The following is a 20,670-nucleotide window of genomic DNA, read 5'->3' on the forward strand; positions in this document are numbered from 1 at the left end:
CTATGTATTCTATGCACAGATATGAATTCAGCAGCCCACATGCCTCGAACTGAATATGCTACTTACCAGTATGCATCTGTTCTTGGCATGTAGGGCTGCTGACATTCATATCGCCCTCCCTCCTCCCCGGCGCCTGTAGCAGCTGCAGCTCTCAGAATTACCGTAAAGCATGGTCATCACCTTCTGTATCTACTCCATCACTGCCACAATGGCGAAAAACAATCTGAGGATGGAGAGGATGCCCATGCGCACTGTAGTCCAGGGGAGGAGTCACCTATCCCAGGATACTTCGAAGACTCTTCCAGGACAACAACGTGCAATCATCCGGACCCAACACTAGGCGGCGATCTATGCACAGATATGAATGTCAGCAGCCCTACATGCCAAGAACAGATGCATACTGGTAAGTAGCATATTCATCACTACCCATCTGAGAGACCTCCACTGGCTCCCCAGCCAGAAAAGATGCCATTTCATGCTCCTCACATTTGCCTACAAAGCCCTCCACGACCTTGGACCTGCCTACCTCAACCATCAAATGAACTTCCTCCAACCTGCTAGACACCTACGCTCCTCCTCACTCGCCCTCACACACACCCCGTGCATCTGTCAGCCGCAGCGGTGCCCGCTCCTTCTTGTACATCGCTGCCAAGACCTGGAACGAGGTGGCATGGTGAGCAAAAGAATGATGGCTTTACCCCAGATCTCTTGACTGGGGTTGAATGATATAACTAGTTCTGCATTCTGTTCATCAATTGTGTCTTTTGCGTTCTCGCACTAAGTGCACCGGGTATTCCCAGATGTGGGTCCCGGGCTAACTGTGCCTCTGGATTCAAGCTATCCTGTCTGATGATTGGTGAAACCCCAAAACCGGTACTAGGATGCTTGTTTCCAGTCAAGGGAGGATCTGGCTTGGCAGTTTGGGCTGGACTGTTCCCATGAGGCACAGGGTCAAGACTGATTTGCATATGGCCAGGTGTAAACTGGGGTGGCATGGTGAGCAAAAGAATGATTGATTTAAACCAGATCTCTTGACTGGGGGTGAATGTTTTGATTTGTTTTGCATTCTGTCCATCAATTGTGTGTCTTTTGCTTTCTCGCCCTAAGTGCGCTGGATATGCCCAGACATGGGTCCTTGACTCACTGTGCCACTGGATTCAAGCTATCCTGGCTGATGAGGGGTGAAACCCTGGAACCGGTCCTAGGATGCTTGTTTCCGGCCCAGGGAGGACCTGGCTTGGCAGTTCAGGCTGGACTGTTTCCATGAGGCACATGGTAAAGACTGATTTGCATATGGCCAGGTGTAAACTGGGGTGGCCTGATGACCAAAAGAAGGATGGATTTAACCCAGATCTCTTGACTGTGGGTGAATATTTTGATTTGTTCTGCATTCCGCCCATCAAATGTGTGGCTTTTGTTGAGTGAAATGAAAGCAGACATGCCATTCATAGTGTTAGGAGACGTACAAAATGACGAAGAGTTTCTTGAAGAGCTTTTCTAGCACATTTTATATTTACATTATACAATTGCAACATTATCTTATCATTCCATTCAAACATTCTACTAGTCTATATGGTCTAGGGCAGTACAGGGTGGTCCTACGGTGCTTAATTGAGTACCCTTCAAAAAGTATTTTCCACCACAGATGAACAAGAAGATATACGCTCTAGACAAGCAGATAAATCATTGGCAGTGATACCGTTAAAATTGGATAGTACTCTAAATTAGGGACCTCTTTTCCAATATTTTTCTTGTACAAAACAATTGGGCAGGTGACGTCCTCTATGTCCAGATGTCTGAAAGCTGAACAAATACCTGAAGAAACAAGAGGTTCCAATATTAGAACTCCATTAGTCTTCAGGAAGTTGATAGGAGATAAGTCTTTCCATTCACCTATTATGAAAAATCACTGGCAGACATGCTGTACAGTTTACAACTACAAATCCTCCTTGGCTGCATATCCTCAAGCATCCTTCTGATGCATAAGTGTATCCTATATAAACAATAGATTTTGTTTTCACCTATTTTCAGGAAGCCCAGATGACCTCGTTCATGTTACACCTCCTCTGTTGATGGTGGCAATTCAACAGTAATATTTTCAGAGGTTTGCTATTGCATCAGCAAGGAATCACAATTTTTCCTTACCATGGATGCCTCTCCTAAAGGGTGTTGCGCATGCAATAGGCTATCAAAGTTTTCTTCCTCTACATCTGTATGTTACAGGTGCAGAAATCAGAATAACCATGGACCACATGATTTTGGAAACAGGATACACATTTCTCTCCTTCTCCCCTCTCCCCCTTGCCCCTTTACACCACTCACCCTCCCAAAGTCAAAAGAAGCTCAACTCAACTGTTGTAACAATAGGCAACTAAGCCATATTTTCCTGTAAATCAAATACAAAAGCACAACTCTTCGCAAGCAGTTTGTGTTAATCTGGAAACGCGGGGTTAGGCTTTTTTCATGATCTTTTATCTTACTTCATGACCCAGTGCACTTCAGCTGACAGCATGGCCGCTGAGTATTGTGGGTCTTTAGGCCTGTCTAAATGTTGCAAATAGAGATTTAGATCTGGCTGAGAACAGTACACATCTTAAGTGGAAGAGATTCTGTATCTGGGCTTAATCGAAATTGAACGGTCCACTGACCGTTCGTGCACATTCTTCTTCATTTGGTGCCCCTGATACTTCGGATGCATCTAGTGGCTATTTACGATTAACAAATGCAAAATACTTTCAGGTCTTGAGAGGGTTTCTAAAAGCATTTAATCAAGTAACAAAGTTTGCTCCTTTCTGGGAGTTGCTTTTATGAGACCTTCATTTGAGCCAATTCACATAACTACACTGAAATGTCTTTATCGGAAAACAGTTTTCAATGCAGTGACTTTGAGGCATGTAAGAGAGCTTCCAACTTTTACTATTGAACAGTCATTAATAGATTCTGCAAGGACAGGATTATTCCCAATCAAATTTGCATTATTTCTTGAAGTTGTTACTTTAATAATTTTGACCAAGAAGTCCCACTATGTTATATTTTCCCTCCTTCTACAACTACATCTGTAAGTTAACTGCACATTCAAGACATTAGTATGTGGCAAAAGTTTTATTGGATAGTAAAAGTCTTTTGGGAGTTAGATACATTGTATCTTTGCTTGATGGATCGGCGCTGCTGCATAACCTTTTGCGGTAAGGTGAGCTTCATTCCCTTTTTTCACTATTACTAATGATAGTAATTCAAGCATGTGAAACTTTAAAAGATGCATTACTGGAGAAGGAAAATCTGATGAATACTTCTAACCACAGGTTCCTAACCATAGATTATTCCCTGGTGCCTTACTGGATCTTGAGAATTTTGTAGCAGTACTCCAGCTTTCCGATGGGTGTCATTGTGCGGATCCGCTCTGACTCCATACTGCTCTGGAAGTGACAAAATGGAGCTGCGTATAAAGGCATCGTCTGCACACGGACGTCAGTTTCTTATCTCTTTCACTTTCTTAACCCTCAGACATGGAGCGTGAAAACTGTTGGTAACAGTATGCTGATACTGTTTTTGAAAATTTTTGATGTTAAAATAGGCCACCCCACAGAACACGCAGGTGGGAAGACAGTTAGGAAACTGTGATTAGAGTATCTATCAGAAAAAACGCATTACTGTTAACTTGTTCGTTACGTACCCTCAATTCTAGCTCCCTTATAATTTCATACCAAATTGGTACCTCCCGATGGTGGAGAGTCGGTGGAGTGGACTCATACTATAAAGTTTTGCAGAAACGAGTAAGACCTGGCAGTCAAAGTAGTAGTGTTTCATGGACATATGCGCTGAAGCATAAGTCGCAGCTTGGCAGATATCAAGAATAGGTACCCCTCAGGCCAATGCAGTGGTAGTCGCATTGGTTCTGCCTGATAGAATGTGCTCACCGACGTTCTGGGGGATGCTTCTTGGTCAGTGCATAGCAGAGCTTGATGTAGAGGACTATCCACCTCGACAACGTTCACTTATGTACAACCTTTCCTTTTTTTGCTCTGAAAAAGTTCACTAAACTGCTCTTCCACTTGATATTCCTTAGTACAAAACAATAAAAAAACTTGCAGCTCTTTTGTTGCCCAGCTGATGGAACCTCTTCTCCACTTTTGAGAAGTAGAAAAAGGAGTGCAAAGAACATTATAGCCTGAAACAGGCACAGCAAACTCTGCAGTACTTTCGTTTCGAGAGATATTAGGGGGACCATTTTCTAACGTCATTGCCTTTTGAAGCCATGCATATCGGATTGTTAGCAACAAAATTCACATTTACACCTCGTGTGATGGTGGGTAGACCCAGATAGAAAGTCTACCTATCTACCAGTTGTTTGAGGTCAGCTTGAATAACCTGTCCATTGTAAAACCAGAGCAAACACAAGGAGATGATGGACGGAGCACTGAAACCTTTCAGAAACTCGCCCCCAGTCACAGATCTGGGTTGAATCCATCATCGTCCTTTAGCTCACTTCGCCACTCCAGACCCAACTATATGCAAATCAGTCCTGACCCTGTGCATCATGGGAACAGTCCAGCCAGGTCTTTCCTGGACCGGAAACGAGAATCCTGGGACCGGTTTCGGGGTAACACCCTTCATCAGCCAGGCTAGCTTGAATCCAGTGGCACAGTGAGTAAGAGACCCATGTCTGGGCATACCCTGCCAATTTAGAGCTAACAAAGCAAACACAAGGAGATGATGGACGGAGCACTGAAACTTGACACTCGCCCCAGTCAGATTTTTGAAGGTCGATTTTTAGGCCTTTCCTCTTCAAAGTACTGCAGCAATAATGAGAGGCTCGGCAGCCAAGACTCAGGAGACAAATTGGTCTGCAAGAGGCCAGGCATAAACATCATAATCTACTGTGTAGCTCAGCCAAAGCGAATTCCCTCAATAATAGCTTCCACTCAAATATGAGTTGTCAGATGGTTGATACTGAGAGCGAATAAGAAGGGGAAATACCACACCTTTTCTAGTGCCCCATTACAGTCAGAGGGGCTGGGACGTGTATTCATTGTGATCTATCTGGGATGTTGGGCCATGATATCCTATGGCCAGCGCAGCAAACAGTCCCACATCTAATTTGTGTTGGATCTTCTTGAGAAAGTCAGTTGACCCGGTCAAAGGCTTTTCTGTATCCTGTGATGCACCCACCACTGGGATCGATTTTTGTTCGACCTTCTCAATTGGGTGCACTAGTGTCCCCATATTATTGTGAGTTTGACGACCCTTGATGAAGCCCAAATTACCTGGGGGTATTTATTCTGGGATGATTGTTCCCAGTGTGGCCACCAGCATTTTTGTAAACTACTTGCAATCCATTTAAATGAGTACTATCAGTCTATAAGAGGAGCATAATTTATAGTCATTGCCTGGTATAAGTATGAGGAACAAGTCGGCTTCACCTATCGTGAAAATTACCATTTGCAGCTCAGCAGGGCCCATGAATAGCAACAACGTGTGTGAAGGTTTTGTACCTCTCTCCCCACCCCCGAAAAATATAAATGCATCTGGCCCTTTGGACTTGCCTGGATTAAGGTTTTTAATTGCTATAAGCATCTGTTTTCAAGTAGGTTTGGTGGGCTTGCAAGAAGGTGTAATCTCAGGTTGTGTCATTTAATTCCCTCCAAATGTCCAGAAGACCGATATCACTTAATAGTTTTCAATTTTATCAGCATGACACAGGGATGGGGACGTGCAGGGCCTGACCTAGCCATTGTCGTGTAGTTCCTAGGACCCCCCCAGGACCTGCACGTTTTGGATGACCTAAACTGAGGGCTTGGTGTGCAGAGACTCTGGACACCCCCATAGGATGAGTCAGCCGTTAGACATGCTAGCTCTTCAATGTCGCTACCAACCCTCTGTACTATACTGTGTGGTATGTAGTTTCTGGCAATCACTGAACATGACAGCCCCGATTCCTCCGGTATCATGGAAACAATACAGTATCTTTCGCTCAGTCACTCGTGCTTGCTTTTCTCAGAATTCATAGAATGACGATTGGAACGGTTTCAATAATTATTTATTGGTCAAGTGTCAGTCTAGTATTAAACATATCTAACCGTGCCTAGCCTAGAGGTGTAGGTGAAGCATGTATGTGTAAGTGCTAGGATATGTCCTAATGGAACCTAATGGAGCCAAGAATTATCCGGGGAAGTAGTAACCCCTCACCTGATGCTTCTGAATGAAGAGCCCCGTCTCTGCGTCGAGGATGGCACCCCGCAAGGGATGTCAGCTCTCTGCTTGTCGAAGGATCAGCTGGCAGAGCCCCGTCTCTGCTTGGAAGGAATTTCTCCTCTGTCTAGTAAGGGGGAGTGAGAGTCTTTTATACTAAAGTGGTCACTACGGGATTTTTCTAGAATCGATATGTTTTGAAAACATTCGCAAATCCCCTGCTAATCCTTTTCTAAACAAATATGATCATGCACCGCTGGCTGTGGGCCATGAATGAAAAAAGTGGTGACCCTTATATAGAATAAATCTACTGTGCCTGGGGACATGTTTGTGTACATCAGGTACAGGGATTAAGATATGGTACCAAGAGCCTGATGTCGTGAGACAGAAGTAAGCTACTGGGTAAAGGGTCACCTATGTAAGACAATTATGTCGAGTGGATGGGACACACAATGTATGAAATTCGCGTGTACATGATTGGACTAACGTAAAGGACATGACACCATATCTAGCTTCCATACAGAATGGAAGTACCGTTTAAGGATCACTTTCTTCTGCCAACCCCTCCAACATTGCAAAAAAGCTGCAAAATTGACCCTTAAAGTATACAAAAAATGATGGATGAAATGCTTAAATGAATCTTAGCCACTGGTAAGTAGTCAGAGCCGCATCCTAATCCATCGTTATTTTTCACACCATGCCACCTGAGTTTGGACCCAGCCATATGCAAATCAGTCTTGATCCTGCTGTGGTTGGAACAGTCCAGCCCAAACTGCCAAGCCTGGCCCGGCCAGATCCTCCCTGAACCGCAACACAAGGAACCTAGGACCGGTTTCACCCTAGTTACAGCTCGTCCACCAGGTATAGCTTGGTTCCAGTGACACATTGTGCACGGGATCCATGCCTGGGCATACCCATCCCACTTGAGGCAACACACAAAAGTATATAAAAAAGTGATGGATGGAATACTTGAATTATTCTCAGCCACTGGTAATTACAAGGGCCACATCCTAATCCTTTTCTATTTTGCACACCGGACATATACAAATCAGTCTTGCCCCTGCTCCAGCGGGAACACTCAGCCTGAACTGCCGGGCCGCCCTGAACCAGAGCACAAGCAGTCTTTTGTATAGTTTACTGTGTCATCCGTATATGGGGCATACGCCAGAATGAACCTGCCCTCCTTATCCATTTTGCACAGCATAAGTGTAGAGAGCTGTGTGAGCTGATCCACAAGATTAGGTAACCCAGAATGGGGCCCTGGAAAGGTAGAGAGGTCCTCACTGAAGAGTTTGGAATGGATACGTCCTCCCTATTGTATACACAACCAGAAACAAACAAGTGTCCCTTCTGGAACCAAGCTGGTTCCTGCAGGAAAAATGTAGGGGGAAGATACACCAAGGGTTTTCACGCAAGTCATTCGCCGACCCACATTTGTGGGTGGGAAGGGAAAGAGACCCTTTTCTTAATATAACCCTCACTCACTCTAGTAGTGACATGCTTTAAGAATAAAATTCCTTCCCCACTCCTAAAGTATCCTTTATTTGCAGAGTGGAAGGGAATATTAAAGGAAATAGTAGGGCTAAAGGATGTAATGGTCCTGTGACCCTAGACTAGAACACCAACATGTTTCTGCCCTTCCCAGTGGCCTACAAAAGGTCCTGGGCTTTTGTCAGGGTGGGATGCGATGAAGTCACTTCCCCCGAAGACGTGAGTGAACGTGAGCATGCAACTTGCATGTGTGAAAGTAAAAGGGATTCTTTTTTGGAACAAGTCTAATACTTGCCGCTGTTTTCAAGAGGAATTACCTGCGGAAGAAAAAGAGATAGTGGTCTGATGGCCTGAGAAGATTCATACCAGTGGCACTCAAAAAAATTGTTCAATTAAACATGAGGTTCATGGAATGAATGTGCATTATTTATTTATTTATTTATTTATTTATTTCCGGAATTTGTACAGCGCATAGCTGCCCCACTGATGGGGCTGCCCAGCGCTACCTAAGCACAAGTGCCAATGGACGACTCCAGCAAATGGAAACACACTACGCTGGAAAAAGCCAGGTCTTTATCGCCTTTCGAAATGCCAAATGGTTCTGAAGTCCTCTAATTGAGATCGGGAGGGAATTACCTTGAAAGAGCGGCCACTTGCTCTGGCTCTCTGAAATCGGGGGGTATACTCCAAACCAGAGTTGGCAGAGCGCAGAGGACGATTTGGCACATATTGAACTAGCAGATCCGCTAAAATCGGCGGGCCTTGTGTCAAAGTTTTTTGGGCTACACATAAAGACTTAAATTGAATTATTTTAGCTATCGGCAACCAATGGAGCTTAGGCATAACAATTTGAAACTGAACAAGATTTTGGAAGTGCTAGCAGGGCGCGAGCTGCAGCATTCTGGATTCTTTGGAGGCGAGAGATACACGATTTATTGGCGCCTAAGTAGAGGGAGTTACCATAGTCCAATCTCGCTAAGATTGTAGCCTGAAGAATATTTTGGCGGACCTTAGGTGCAAAGTTGCCAAGTAAAGGTTTCAACCCCCTTAGGAGACCATGCAATATTACCATTCACACTTTACACTCACAATTGTGGTTTCACAATATGTCACACACATACAATTCGTCTTTATGATATAATCAATGTCTGGTTATTTAGCGGTAGGTAGCACTCACCCCACATTAACAGGACATCGGCTCCCAACGGGGGCATGAGAGGGAGGCCTTGTAGTCACACACTGTAAGTGAGGAAACATAATGCCAGGTTTATAAGGAAGAATTCCATACAATCGAATTAATTAGAACATTTCTTACATGTTGCGTATTAAGCATGTCGCCTCGTAGATAACGATCCAGCACTTACTACATCAAAGGTCCGTCCCTGTCTGCGACTTACTGTGTGCTCTGCTCCCATGCTTGTCCTACTAGTAAAAGCGGCTTCTTGGATTAAATATCTTTCTTCGCATGTGCGCAAGGGTAGACTACTCCGGGGCCAACCATGCCTATTCCCAAATACTGTACCCCAATTGGTTCCAGTACGGGGACTCTGCCCTGATCCCAGGAGGGACGTGTGGCCGCTCAAGAGTCTTTGAAACTTCTAGGGTTTTTCCAGTCCTGGACGCCGGGTCAGCCCGCGCATATTACGGGTGCTCGACCGTTGACGTCACAGAACGGTTTCAGACAGAGGCTGGAGCCATTTGTGAACGTTCGAACTTGCACAGGCCCCTGTGTGGTGTACTTTGCGTATTGGAAAAAAAACCTGTGTAGTAGTCACTTCCGAGTACCCACAGACAAGCCTTTGTTGGGAAGCAATGAGGCACGAATCTCTTTGCAAAACTGTTATATAACGATGAAAAAAAGGCTGCACATTGCGGACGCTCCACAGAAAGGTCCATAATATCTCAAAGGATTGAATTGCAGCTATGGCTCGGTAAAAAGTGATAAAAATCATGAGTCTGCCTAGCAATATTTTTTAGGTACAATTCATGATATTAAGTGACGATATAAGTAGACACATAGCACAGGGCAAGTATGATGATTAATCTTTTGTTGTCTTATAGTTGTAGGTTTTTTGTACACCTCCTAAGCGATCAGTCGCGTGTTGACTGGTCTCAGCTTATGCCGCATTTAGGAAGGGGATGAGGTTCAGCCTAGTATTCTTGTGTGATGACCTGTGAATTGAAACAGGTGTACAGATATTTCAGGGCGGTGCAGACCCTTAGCAGAAGATATAGGTACTGTCTTTTTGTCAGATAAGGGTATTCAGCTGGTTCCAGGGGATGTCATTGTTCAGTCCTTTGATATGTGTCTGTAACCAGTACACCCGTTGGGAAAGCTGTGTAAGAACATAGTAATGCTATTATGTTTAGACTGCAAAAGAGGACTATACCATCTGTATTGATTTGTTTCCAAGGTGGATGAGATGATCCCTCTTCGGTTGTGTTTCCTGTAAGGTTATGAAGCCATCATTTCCCTCCAGTATATGGTGTCACAAAACATAGCCTTTTATTCAGGGAGTTTAGGCCTTTCACATTAAGTGAAATTGTGTGTTACATTGACTCACTCTGGCAAGGAGTAAATACATATAGTGCCCTCCAACTCCACAATAGGTATGTGGCGAATTTGAATGTGTGAATGTGTTTGGCTAGAATTTCTAAGGGCATGTCTCAGAGACCAAACCCTCTCCTCTCCTCTCCAACCAAGGCCCTGGCGAAGACCTGAATCAAAAGATATGCACCGATCTCCCACCAATACTACCGCTGCAGTCTGTGTACATCTCGTCCATGAGTCTCTGTCAAATAAAGGTGGGGGTAGAGAACGTCTGCATTCTCCCAAGAAACCAAGCTTCTTACAAGGTAATGGTTATGGTGTAAGCACCGATGTCTGCACATCGTTTTACCCCCTGCATCATGGATGAACGTCCTCAAGGTTCACTTGTCACCTATATAAAGTTGTTACCAATGTACCCCGCCTTTGCAACATGTCCAGGTCTCATTCCTTCTCATGCTTCCTGCATATTGTCTTTTCCCATGGGGCAGATGCTGGTCCATCACCTGCCTCATTCATGCGAAGCCTCAGATGATCACTGTTAGCCTCCTGTACCGTCTCAGCCTGCAGGTCCAGAAACTCTGTCTGTCGTGGAGTGTCGACTTTTGTTAATGAACTCCAAAGTAATGTAAAAGAAAAAGACCACAACATCTTTCTCCTTAATAGGGTCACCTGACCAATGCGCTGGTAAACGACACATTCTTTAGTTCACATTGCGATGAGCATCCGCTCTTTCTTCTTAAAGCTGTAAAGTTTTTTCACTACAACACTCGCCTTTTTTGAGGATTCTTGGGCCAAATCGGTGGAGCCGCTTCAGACGTCTTTCAGACCAGCCGACGGATTAAGAAAGATCTTTCACTCAGATTTTACGAGTCTTCCAGGGGCTAATACATTAAAATGGCAGTTGATCCTAGCGGTCATTCAAAATGGTGTTGTGTAGTATGTCTCTGCTAGGTGCTCAATTTTCCCCTCTGCCTCTAAGACCCGGAACCAGAGAGCCTGGAGATTTGGTGACTGCTCTGTAGGCTGTCATGTTACTGCTAGGCCTCAACTTTATTTTTGGTCTCACCTATTCTTTCGGTGTGTGAGCTTGCATGTTCCTGCACCCTTCTTCTTCACTGGTCCAAATCACACCAGCAGGCAGAGTTTCTTGCTATGAGTTTGTTGCACCAGACCCTACAGGAATCCAGTTAATTGCATTGGCCTACTAAATAAAAAGTCTTCTGAAGGGATACAGGTAGCCGCTCGGATCCGACAGAGTTCTGGTAGCAAAATCCCTTTTAACTGTTGATATCCATGGTGCTTCACTCATGGACGTCTCTTACTCTGTTTTAGTAAGCATCGCCGTCACTTGTGCTCTTTCTCCCGGCATGCCATGCTAGGCCCTTCTGCTCACTTCTTTTCCTAATGGTCCAGTGGCCTGTCTTAGCCATAATTGAACACTGGAAAGACTGAGATCTTGCTCTTCGGCAAAGCTCATTCCTTTTGGTCCAAAGACTAGTGGACCCTAGAACTGGGGTCAGCCCCTACCCCTTTAAAGGTAGTTAGAAATCTGGGCATCCTGATTGACGATAAGCTCTCAATGAACAGGTAAACTCAATCTTTGGTTCCTGTTTTGGGATTATGCATCTTCTTAGGCAAGCTTTCCAGTGGCTGCCCTTTCACGCCAGAAAATCCCTCACTCAGGCACTTATTATAAATCACTGGACTATGGCAACGCCCTTATGGTAGCAGCGAATAAAGCTCTCCTAGCAAACTTCAGGTGATACAAATACGACTGCCCACCTGATTTGTAATCTGCCACCCTGCTCCCCTTCGGAACCGACGCTCAAATCTCTGCATTGGCTACCTATAAAAAAGCGTTCCCTCTTGAAACTAATTTGCCTAGTTCACAAGTCCCTATTTGGAAACAACCCCAGCTATCTGCGTAACAAGTTGCAGCTCTGTGTGCCAACACGCAACCTTTGGTCCAGTGGGCAAGCTTTACTACACCCTCGCCGCATATGTTCGACCATAAATGGGGTTAGATCATTTTCATATCTGGCCACCATCACTGTAACAGCCTACCCCCGCATATATGGTCCTGTCCTGACCTAACCCTATTTAAAAACGTTCTCAAAACCAGGCTCTTCTAACTCCTTTGATCTTTTTGACCCGTTTATCTTGCATTAGCTCTAAGAGACCCTCTCAGGGGTAATTTGTTTGCGCTTTTTAAATGTTAAATAAATTACCATTAGCCAGAGCAAGTTTCTTTCTCTGCAATCATGTGACCTGGCTTCATGTTCCCTCGGCTGCACGGGGGTTGTCTTCTCAGGTCACAAGCAAGGTAGTCAACCTCGAGTCAGCTAGAGTGGGCCCACTGAATATACGGGAAATACCTTTTTCTTAAAGGTATTCTCACTCAATGAATGTTATCCAATTACATGCTTCATCACTGTGTACTTCCCGACCCTCGGAGGATGCTTTTACCTCTTTCCTTACAAGGGAGCACTTTTTAAGGAAAAGGGTGTGGGATCTATATGAGGTAATCTTTGAATTTGGCTAAGCATGTTCCCAAATCAATATTTTTTCACAAGTCCTTCTGACAAGGTTAAAAACTGGGGGAAACGCGCTAGTTTTATCTACTTTCACCCTGTGGCCCTTAAGTGTGGTCAACTAGTTTCTGCCACATACCCCAATCCAGTGGCTTTGGCCAAGATCAGTATGCCCCTATTAATGCCTTTTTGGGAAAGGGTGGCTAGTTATTTATTTAATCATTCATACTATGCCACACACATACATGGTACATTACCGTAATAACCTCTCTTAGAAGAGAGTCAACTTTTTTAGTGGATGTCTGGTGCCTCATAGGGATCTCTGGAGGGTATTGTGCCCAGTAGGCACACAGTCTTCGTGGGTCCCCTCTTGGCCCAATACCTATTCACCTCCTCCAGAGCCTGCATCTCTTCTCAGATCACCAATTCCACAACGGGTATCACTCCTAGCTGCCTTAATGTGAAGCCTGTGACTCCCCCTCTGGTCTGTCACATCAAGGTTAGAGAGGCAACCAATAATGGTCAAGTTTGGGGTAAGGTCCTGGGGCCTTGAGTCTGGCACAAGTTTCCTTGGCTTGCGACCATTAACGTTTGTGCCATGGCTACGGCCTCCCGTTCACTTGTTTAATATTTCCGGTTTCAAAGCAGTCCTGTCAACTATCGTCTGAGTCTCCCTACTCAAGGCATCGGCAATGTTCTTCTTAGCTTAAGTTCACTTTGCACCCCTTTGGTCTTTTGAACTACGTGTGCGTCCTTAACTACTAGTGAAATGTGAAAGACCTGAAGGAGAACTGTAGCTCTGCAGATATTCGGCCAACCTGGTCAGTTTTAGTGCCTCATTTACAGTTGGGCAGTCTTGATGCTCCTAGCTCATTTAAAGAGTGTTAAAAATGATTTTCCTGGGCTGGTTGGGCAGGAAGTGGATCTGTTTTATGGGAGAATGCTGTATAGCCAGTTCCAAACTATCGGCGGAACACAGCCGTCTATTTTTGCTACTATTGAGGGGCCGATTCCGATGTTGGACGGACTCCGGTCCGTCCGAAATCGGTCAGGAGCCGTAATCGACCGACCTGCTGTCGTCTGTTACGGCCCTGCAAGTACGATGCGACCGAACAGGGTTCGGTCGCACTCGTATACTTCACAGAATGCATGCTTGCATTGTGAAAAGCAGGGGTGCAGTTCAACCCTGCACCCTGTGGCCGGCACCCCAAGGTGCCTGCCACCGGGTGCAGGGATCCACAGAGGGGCACCATGGTTGCCCCCAGGCCGCCATTCGGCAGCCTCGCACCCATGGGGGCCCTACTGGGGGCCCCCAAAGACAGTTTCCGACTGCCTTTTTGTGCCGTAAGACTGGCACGAAAAGGCAGTGAAAAACTGCCATCGTAGTCCCTCGGTCGCAAAGAGGCGGCCTGGGGAGTACTGAGGGATTTCCAGACAGTGGACAGGCTCTCCGAGCCTGTCGTCCGCAATCTGGAAATCGGAGTCCGATTCCTTTCTGACCGAGACCATCAGAATGGCTCGGTCGGAAAGGAATCCGCCCGACATGTTCCGATTCGGTCGGAAGGGCTCCGACCACCGTTCGGAGCCCTTCCGACCGAAATCGGCATCGGCCCCTTGGTCACAAACAAAGTCCTTGTTTGGCAGTATCAACCAATTTTGGTTTAAAAAAAGACCAGGTAGACTGGATGTGCTACATAGATGTGTAAAATGCTTACACATTCAGGTATAAATTCACATATTTATCTGTCAACAACACAGAAGATTTCTAAGACTCGAACTAAAACAGCTACCTGTACAACGTCCTTCCTTTCGGCCTGATATCTGTCCCTTAAACATTCTTTAAATGCACAACACTGGTAGCAACTTTGCTTATGTAGAAGGCCATATTCATCTTGCCTGGATTATTATTTGCTCTCAAGGTCAGCTCAAACCACAAGTTGCTGCATAATAGTCAATTATCAATCTGCTTCAACGGTTGGGTTTTCAATAGTAACTAATCAATACTTTTCAATTCATTGAGTACTTGGGGGCAGTACTGGATATAAGGATCACAAAAGTGTTTCTTTGGTGGGCAAACTGCCAACTACGCAGCACAGATAAGTATCATCTCTCCAGGCTCCAATGAATTTCATGTTTTCATAATCCTGAAAGCCAGACTCCACTTGCAACTTCTTCTGGAATATCTGAAGCCTAATGGTTTCAGGTGACTTGAAATTAAGGGAACGAATTCTCAAAGAAGACCTCTCTTCAACCCACAGTATAGTGGTGCAAGAGGAAAGAATATTGTTGACGGCGTCCTAGTTCAGATTTGTTTTTGTAAAGAATGTGTCAATAGATCGAAGATGAACCCTCTTCGGCAACCTCTTAAGCTGCAGGAATTGGTTCATTTCCGAGCAGAGGTATTGTATAAATATGCTGGAATTGGCTGAAGCCACTTCCCTAAAATTGTTTCTGCCGTTGATTTTGAAATTCATGGTGCTGCAGACTGACAACAGCACTCGTGAGTTATCTTAAGGGAAGCACGGTCATTTAATAATTGGTCTTTAGTGAAGAATTTGAATGACTGTATCTCTCAGTTCTACAGAACTGGAAGGGAAATGGGTTTATCAGGCATCTTCAGGAAGAGCACAAACGGGTGCTAAAACGCAATGTTTTTTTATTTTTAAATATTTTCAAAGACTGAGGCGCTCCAGGCATCATTTTGTTAGTCAACGAAGGCCACAAGGCAAGTTGCCTACCCTTTGCATTCAGGTTCACAGAATTTCACTTCAAAGGGAATGTACTTTCAATAGACTGGTCGAAGACATTCACAGACTTCTTTTGATTCTCCTGCTGCCAGCAGCTAAGTCCTGTAGTCAGACTGGATTGTCACTTGAAATGAAGTCCCAGCATTTGTAAAGCGCACAGCTACCTCTGAAGAGGTGCCCCGGCGCGGGGGGCCATTGGGAAGATTAAGCGAGCTATTGCCCAGTGTCACAAGGTGCTGTGCCAACCTGCCACCGCACTGGGGACCGAACCGCGATCCCCTGTGTTCCAGAGTCAACCACCCTGGCCGCTGCACCACATCTCTTCATTTCACTTCAGCATATCAAAAATGATCCTCGGCCACCTGACCCTTCTGGATGACTGTATCAAAAGATTCCCTCAGGGAAGGAAAAGGGGGGATTTGGAGCTAGATAAGAGGTCCAGAGCCCATGCTCCTTGGTTTATAACATAATCAAAAATAAGGGCCTCTGTTCCTAAAGAGAAAGCTAGAGTGTCGACAGGTTATCCAAGATAGGGGCATATGTAAGGTGGCAGTCAGCAGAATTGTTTCATTTGGCCCTCACACATCCCAAAGGGATGTCATGCTTCATCAAAGGGCTGTTGCGCCTCGTTTAGCCGGCGCTGCAATGCCCAACGGGTCCCCCGAAGGCTCACTTTGGCGGAGATCTTTTATTGGTATCCCGTATGGTTAGTGCAAGGTAGTAGGTGGGGTGGTTTTCCAATGTGGGTTAAAAATGATAAGGGAGGCCACTAACTACTTTTAATAACCAGACTGCCGAGTCAGAATAATAGAACATTTGGGGCTAGCAGAGGACGAGGTCGGTGCGACTTTGCGAACGCACTCCGAAACCTCTAGCACGACATAGCGCGTCACCTCTGCCGGACCTTAGGGAGTACTTTTAGCACCCGTTGGAGGTTGGAAAACCAACTCCAAATAAATAGGTACCAATGCAAGGGCACCTTTTGTTATATTTGTGGGGTAGGAAGATTCACTAAACGATTCCTGTCCTGACGAAGCACCACGGATCCTCCTGACCACAAGCAGTGTGAACCATGTTTACTAACTAGAGTTGTACCCCAATGAGGCAACTCAAATCTAGCCTACCAAGGGACCTTATGACCTTAGTGGTAACCTCGACCTAGAGAGGTTTTTAATCTGACAGGGCGGTCTGGTTATTAATATTGCTTAGAAGAAACAGAACAAAAACGCAGGACTAAACAGCCTTTTTGCAGCAATTTAGCTTTCACTAAAGCACTTTAATTAGCAGGATAGTTCATATTCATAACCTATTGCCCCCAAAATGGCCTAAGCTGTCTAACAGGAGAAATGGAGCACACACTACTCTCATGAGTAGTATTTCATGCCCAGTCATTTGAAGGAGCGGCTACTTGGAGATGAATTGATACCTTTGTTAAGGACTACTGCACACATGTTGACGGTTAGGCCAACCTCTGGTGGGACAAGCCTCCCCACGTCATCTGTTTACATGGGTTCTGTTCTTAATGTGCAGTACGTTTTCAGTTCCCCTTCGCCTGGTCAAGGCTTTAGCTTGGTATCCCATTATGTTCTTTATTGATTTCAGAAAAAATACCTTGATGGAGAAGATATTTGCCAGTGATCCCCTTCCTCCATTATGGTAATTCTTTCAAAATGTTTTCACTCCGCTTCTATCCTAGGACAGAGTATATTTTTCCTCTACGGTTTACATTTAAAAAAAAAAACAATTTGACACAACTATGTTTTAAGTCAGATTTACAATCACTTATTGTGGTTTAGTTGGCATCATTTAAAAGAATTAAAGACCAAACATGCACTCAACGTTGCAGTTTAAAGTCAGTCTTTTCTTTGTTTATATTCATTTTGAATACTGACAAGTGTAGTACAGAATATTTGCTGGTGCACGTATGTGGAGATATTGAACTTTTTATGGATTTAACTAAAGAAACAGGCAGGTATGTTTTTTCTCTAGTTATGCCCTATAATAACAATTGTATCACTTTTCATCTTGTTAGGTCGTAATTTTTTTTCCTCAATTTTCCTTGGGGCTCTATTTTTCAGTAGGTTATCAAAGTTTATAAACGGATAAAGCTTTTTTAAATACTTGTTTCATAAATGATGGAATTGCAACTTAATTTTTGTACTGCAATTGAAGTAGCAAAAAGCTATGCCTTATTTCTTAATATATTCCTCTCAATTGTTCAGTACTGTGAGTGTCATTTATTAACTTTGCATTGTAATGCACTAGACCAGGTAAAGGCGGAAATTCAGAATGTAAAACCATTTTTTCTGCCAGACCTGTTGAAGATGCATAAATATTTGATCTGCTGAGTAAGGAGTGGCAGGGAATTGTTGTGTTCCTTGGTACAGGACACGGTTGTCAGAAATATTGTGCTTCAAAATATCTTACTACTTGTGCTTTCCTTTTACCTTGTAGGCAATTACGGTTCGAGATTCCATGGCCAAATCTTTGTACAGTGCTCTTTTTGATTGGATTGTTTTTAGAATTAACCATGCTCTTCTAAACACCAAGGACCTGGAGGAAAACACCAAGGTAAGAAGAGCCAAATTGGCTAAGTTGGGAGGAGTGGGAGGAAATGAAGGCAAACAGCTCTGGATATGGCTTCCAGCTTGTCATTTTCTGGTGTTGTACAATTTCTAAATTCGGAACATGAAACAAGATGGGAAAGTAGTACGGTATAAAATGCTATTTTTTTCAATCTAAAATCACTTGCTCCTGAAATGTTTTTCTCACATGTGTATGCATTTCTTCAGAGCTGTGTTGCTCATCGAAACTGCTTAACTTTTGAGCATGACCTCAGTACATAGGTCTCCACTGCTCGCAGTCTTTCTCCATTCCCATCTTGTTAATCCTCTATTCATTTCACTTTTGGTGCCTCCTTCATTGCTCCGATTTCCAGAACTGTCCATATTATACGATGCTGCTTCAAATTCTTGTTCAGTTTATCTATATTTGTCTCTTGCATTTCTCTCATTCTGTTTGTCATTATCTGCAGTTGGTCTTCTGTCCCTTACATAGACCATCTTTCACCCCAAAGGTGCCTCTTGGGGCTAAAGTACATTAATTATCTAAAGAAAAACATAACACATTAGGTGGGCAATACATACCTTTAAGTTTTAGTTTAAAAATGTAGTGTCAGAAAAAGTGGAAGAAAGTAGACAATTGTACTACATAAAATGTAGGCCATAATGTTCAGGCTTTTTGATATTTGGGGATGCCTGGCAGGAGAACACTTGGTGGATCAAGGAGATTGATGAAACACAGTTTCCTACTCGAGCAAAGTGGACTCTTTCATGTGACAAGTATGATACATGATAAATACTATCTTAAATTCAACATGTTTGGGAAAGAAAGAGAGACACTGAATAGTTATCGAAGGTCGGGAAGCAAGTTTCCAATGCTAAAAGACCCATCATCAAAGACCTGCTTCTGCTGATTTAATTCAGTGAGATGTTGTGAGAGTATCAGATGCATATAATCTGCCTACACTGAAACGGAAAGTACGAGATGATTAGCATTGTGGCCCTCTGTGGATGTGGCAAACAAGAAAACGTAGTTTTTAAGATCCATGGGTGAAAGTCAGTTTAGTGATTCGGAAATAATCAGTGGGCCAAGAGTAAACTTCCTGTTCCATCTTGTTTTTCTTTTTAGCAAGTCACAAATATTTTTGGGAAGGGTCCCACATTATCTCCACATGTATCTGAAAGAGGATGTCTCATAAACCTTTACTAGCATCTTTGCCTTGAAGGGATGGAGAGTATAAGCTTTTTTGTGCATATCTAGTCATTGGTAAACTTACGTGCACTTACTGAAGTAGGAATTCCATATGATGGTGTTGGATAGACAGACCAAACGATCTTTCTAATACTAAAATAGAAATTCTGAAAATATGGGACAGAAAAGTAGGGGTGGCAAAGTGGATTATTGCAGTAATACCCCAGGTAAAGAATGAATGACACATTTTATTTTAGTTCAATCTTTCATCTGTGTTCCTGTTCACATGACAGTTTACTTCTGGTTTTTATGTAATCTAATAAATATTTATTCGGAGTTGCATTGGTGATTAAAAGCAGCACATTTATTTTCCAATGTGTGTCACTACTGATTCATTTTTTCAGTGAATATGTTACATTATAGCTTGTTGAATGCAAATTAAAGTGTCTTTTGTTGAACTAAGGTGCATTGATTAGACAGAGTGATCAGTTAAACTGGAGGTGGAAACAAATCGACAGCAAATAGGTGACATTGTAAACCAAAAAGAAAAGGGGGTGGCTTGTTGCTGATTCTGGCTAATAAGGAAGATTGCACTTTGTGCCTGTCTCACTAAACCATTGCTTGATTAAAACATAAACACTTATACTATAACCAATCACACTTCTACAACATTTTGCTGGGCCTTTGGTTCCAAATTTAGCCTCTGGGAGTCAAACCATTTTATATAGGCCGATATCCAAGAACTCTCTAACATGAAAGAAAGGAGCTGGCAATTTTACAGTTAGTTGGATGGTCTGCAGATGTCTGAGGTGGTGTGTTGATGGTTAGTGTGTAAGTTTTAGTGCTTTATCTTTCAGACTTTATCTATTGGAGTATTAGACATCTTTGGCTTTGAAGATTATGAAAGTAACAGTTTTGAACAGTTCTGCATCAACTTTGCAAACGAACGTCTTCAATACTACTTCAACCAGCATATTTTCAAATTGGAGCAGGTAAGTCACTGCTAGGTCATACATTAATTATAGGTTACAGAGGGGAGTATGTCTTGGTTAACTTGTTCTTCTAAACAGAGTGATTTGTTTGTCTGCTGGGGATGAATTTTAATGGGTGGGAAGAATTGTCCAGTTCTGATTAGTAGGAAAGAAATGTATTTTTTACTCAAGAGACCACGATGAAAAAGGGTTCTGGTCCCACATATTATCCCTGTGAAAATTCACAGGATTGATTGTTGCCAAATATGCACCTCAGTTATGTAATGTTTGGTGGGTTGTAGTCCATCATTGGTAGATTCACCAAGTCGTTGGTGCCAGAAGTTTCTAGAGAACCCATCTCTTGACATATTGTCACCTACGTCGCCACTGTGTTTTTCTTCCGGATAGTGTCATTCCCTTCCATTTGTCCTCTATTA

At 43.7% G+C, this 20,670-nt stretch overlaps 1 protein-coding gene across 6 annotated transcripts in view; it reads left to right on the plus strand.

Annotated features, from left to right (window-relative positions):
* Window positions 1-20,670, plus strand: part of MYO9A (myosin IXA) — a 1,236,948-nt gene that overhangs the window by 508,570 nt on the left and 707,708 nt on the right. For all 6 annotated transcript variants that reach the window (XM_085643964.1, XM_085643968.1, XM_085643966.1 and 3 more), the window contains 2 exons: window positions 17,964-18,080; window positions 20,120-20,254. In XM_085643964.1, coding sequence (XP_085500090.1) covers window positions 17,964-18,080; window positions 20,120-20,254 — 252 coding nt within the window. The remainder of the gene's footprint in view (window positions 1-17,963; window positions 18,081-20,119; window positions 20,255-20,670) is intronic.

The sequence above is a fragment of the Triturus cristatus genome, chromosome 3_1, assembly GCF_964204655.1.
Source record: "Triturus cristatus chromosome 3_1, aTriCri1.1, whole genome shotgun sequence".
NCBI classification, from domain to species: domain Eukaryota; kingdom Metazoa; phylum Chordata; class Amphibia; order Caudata; family Salamandridae; genus Triturus; species Triturus cristatus.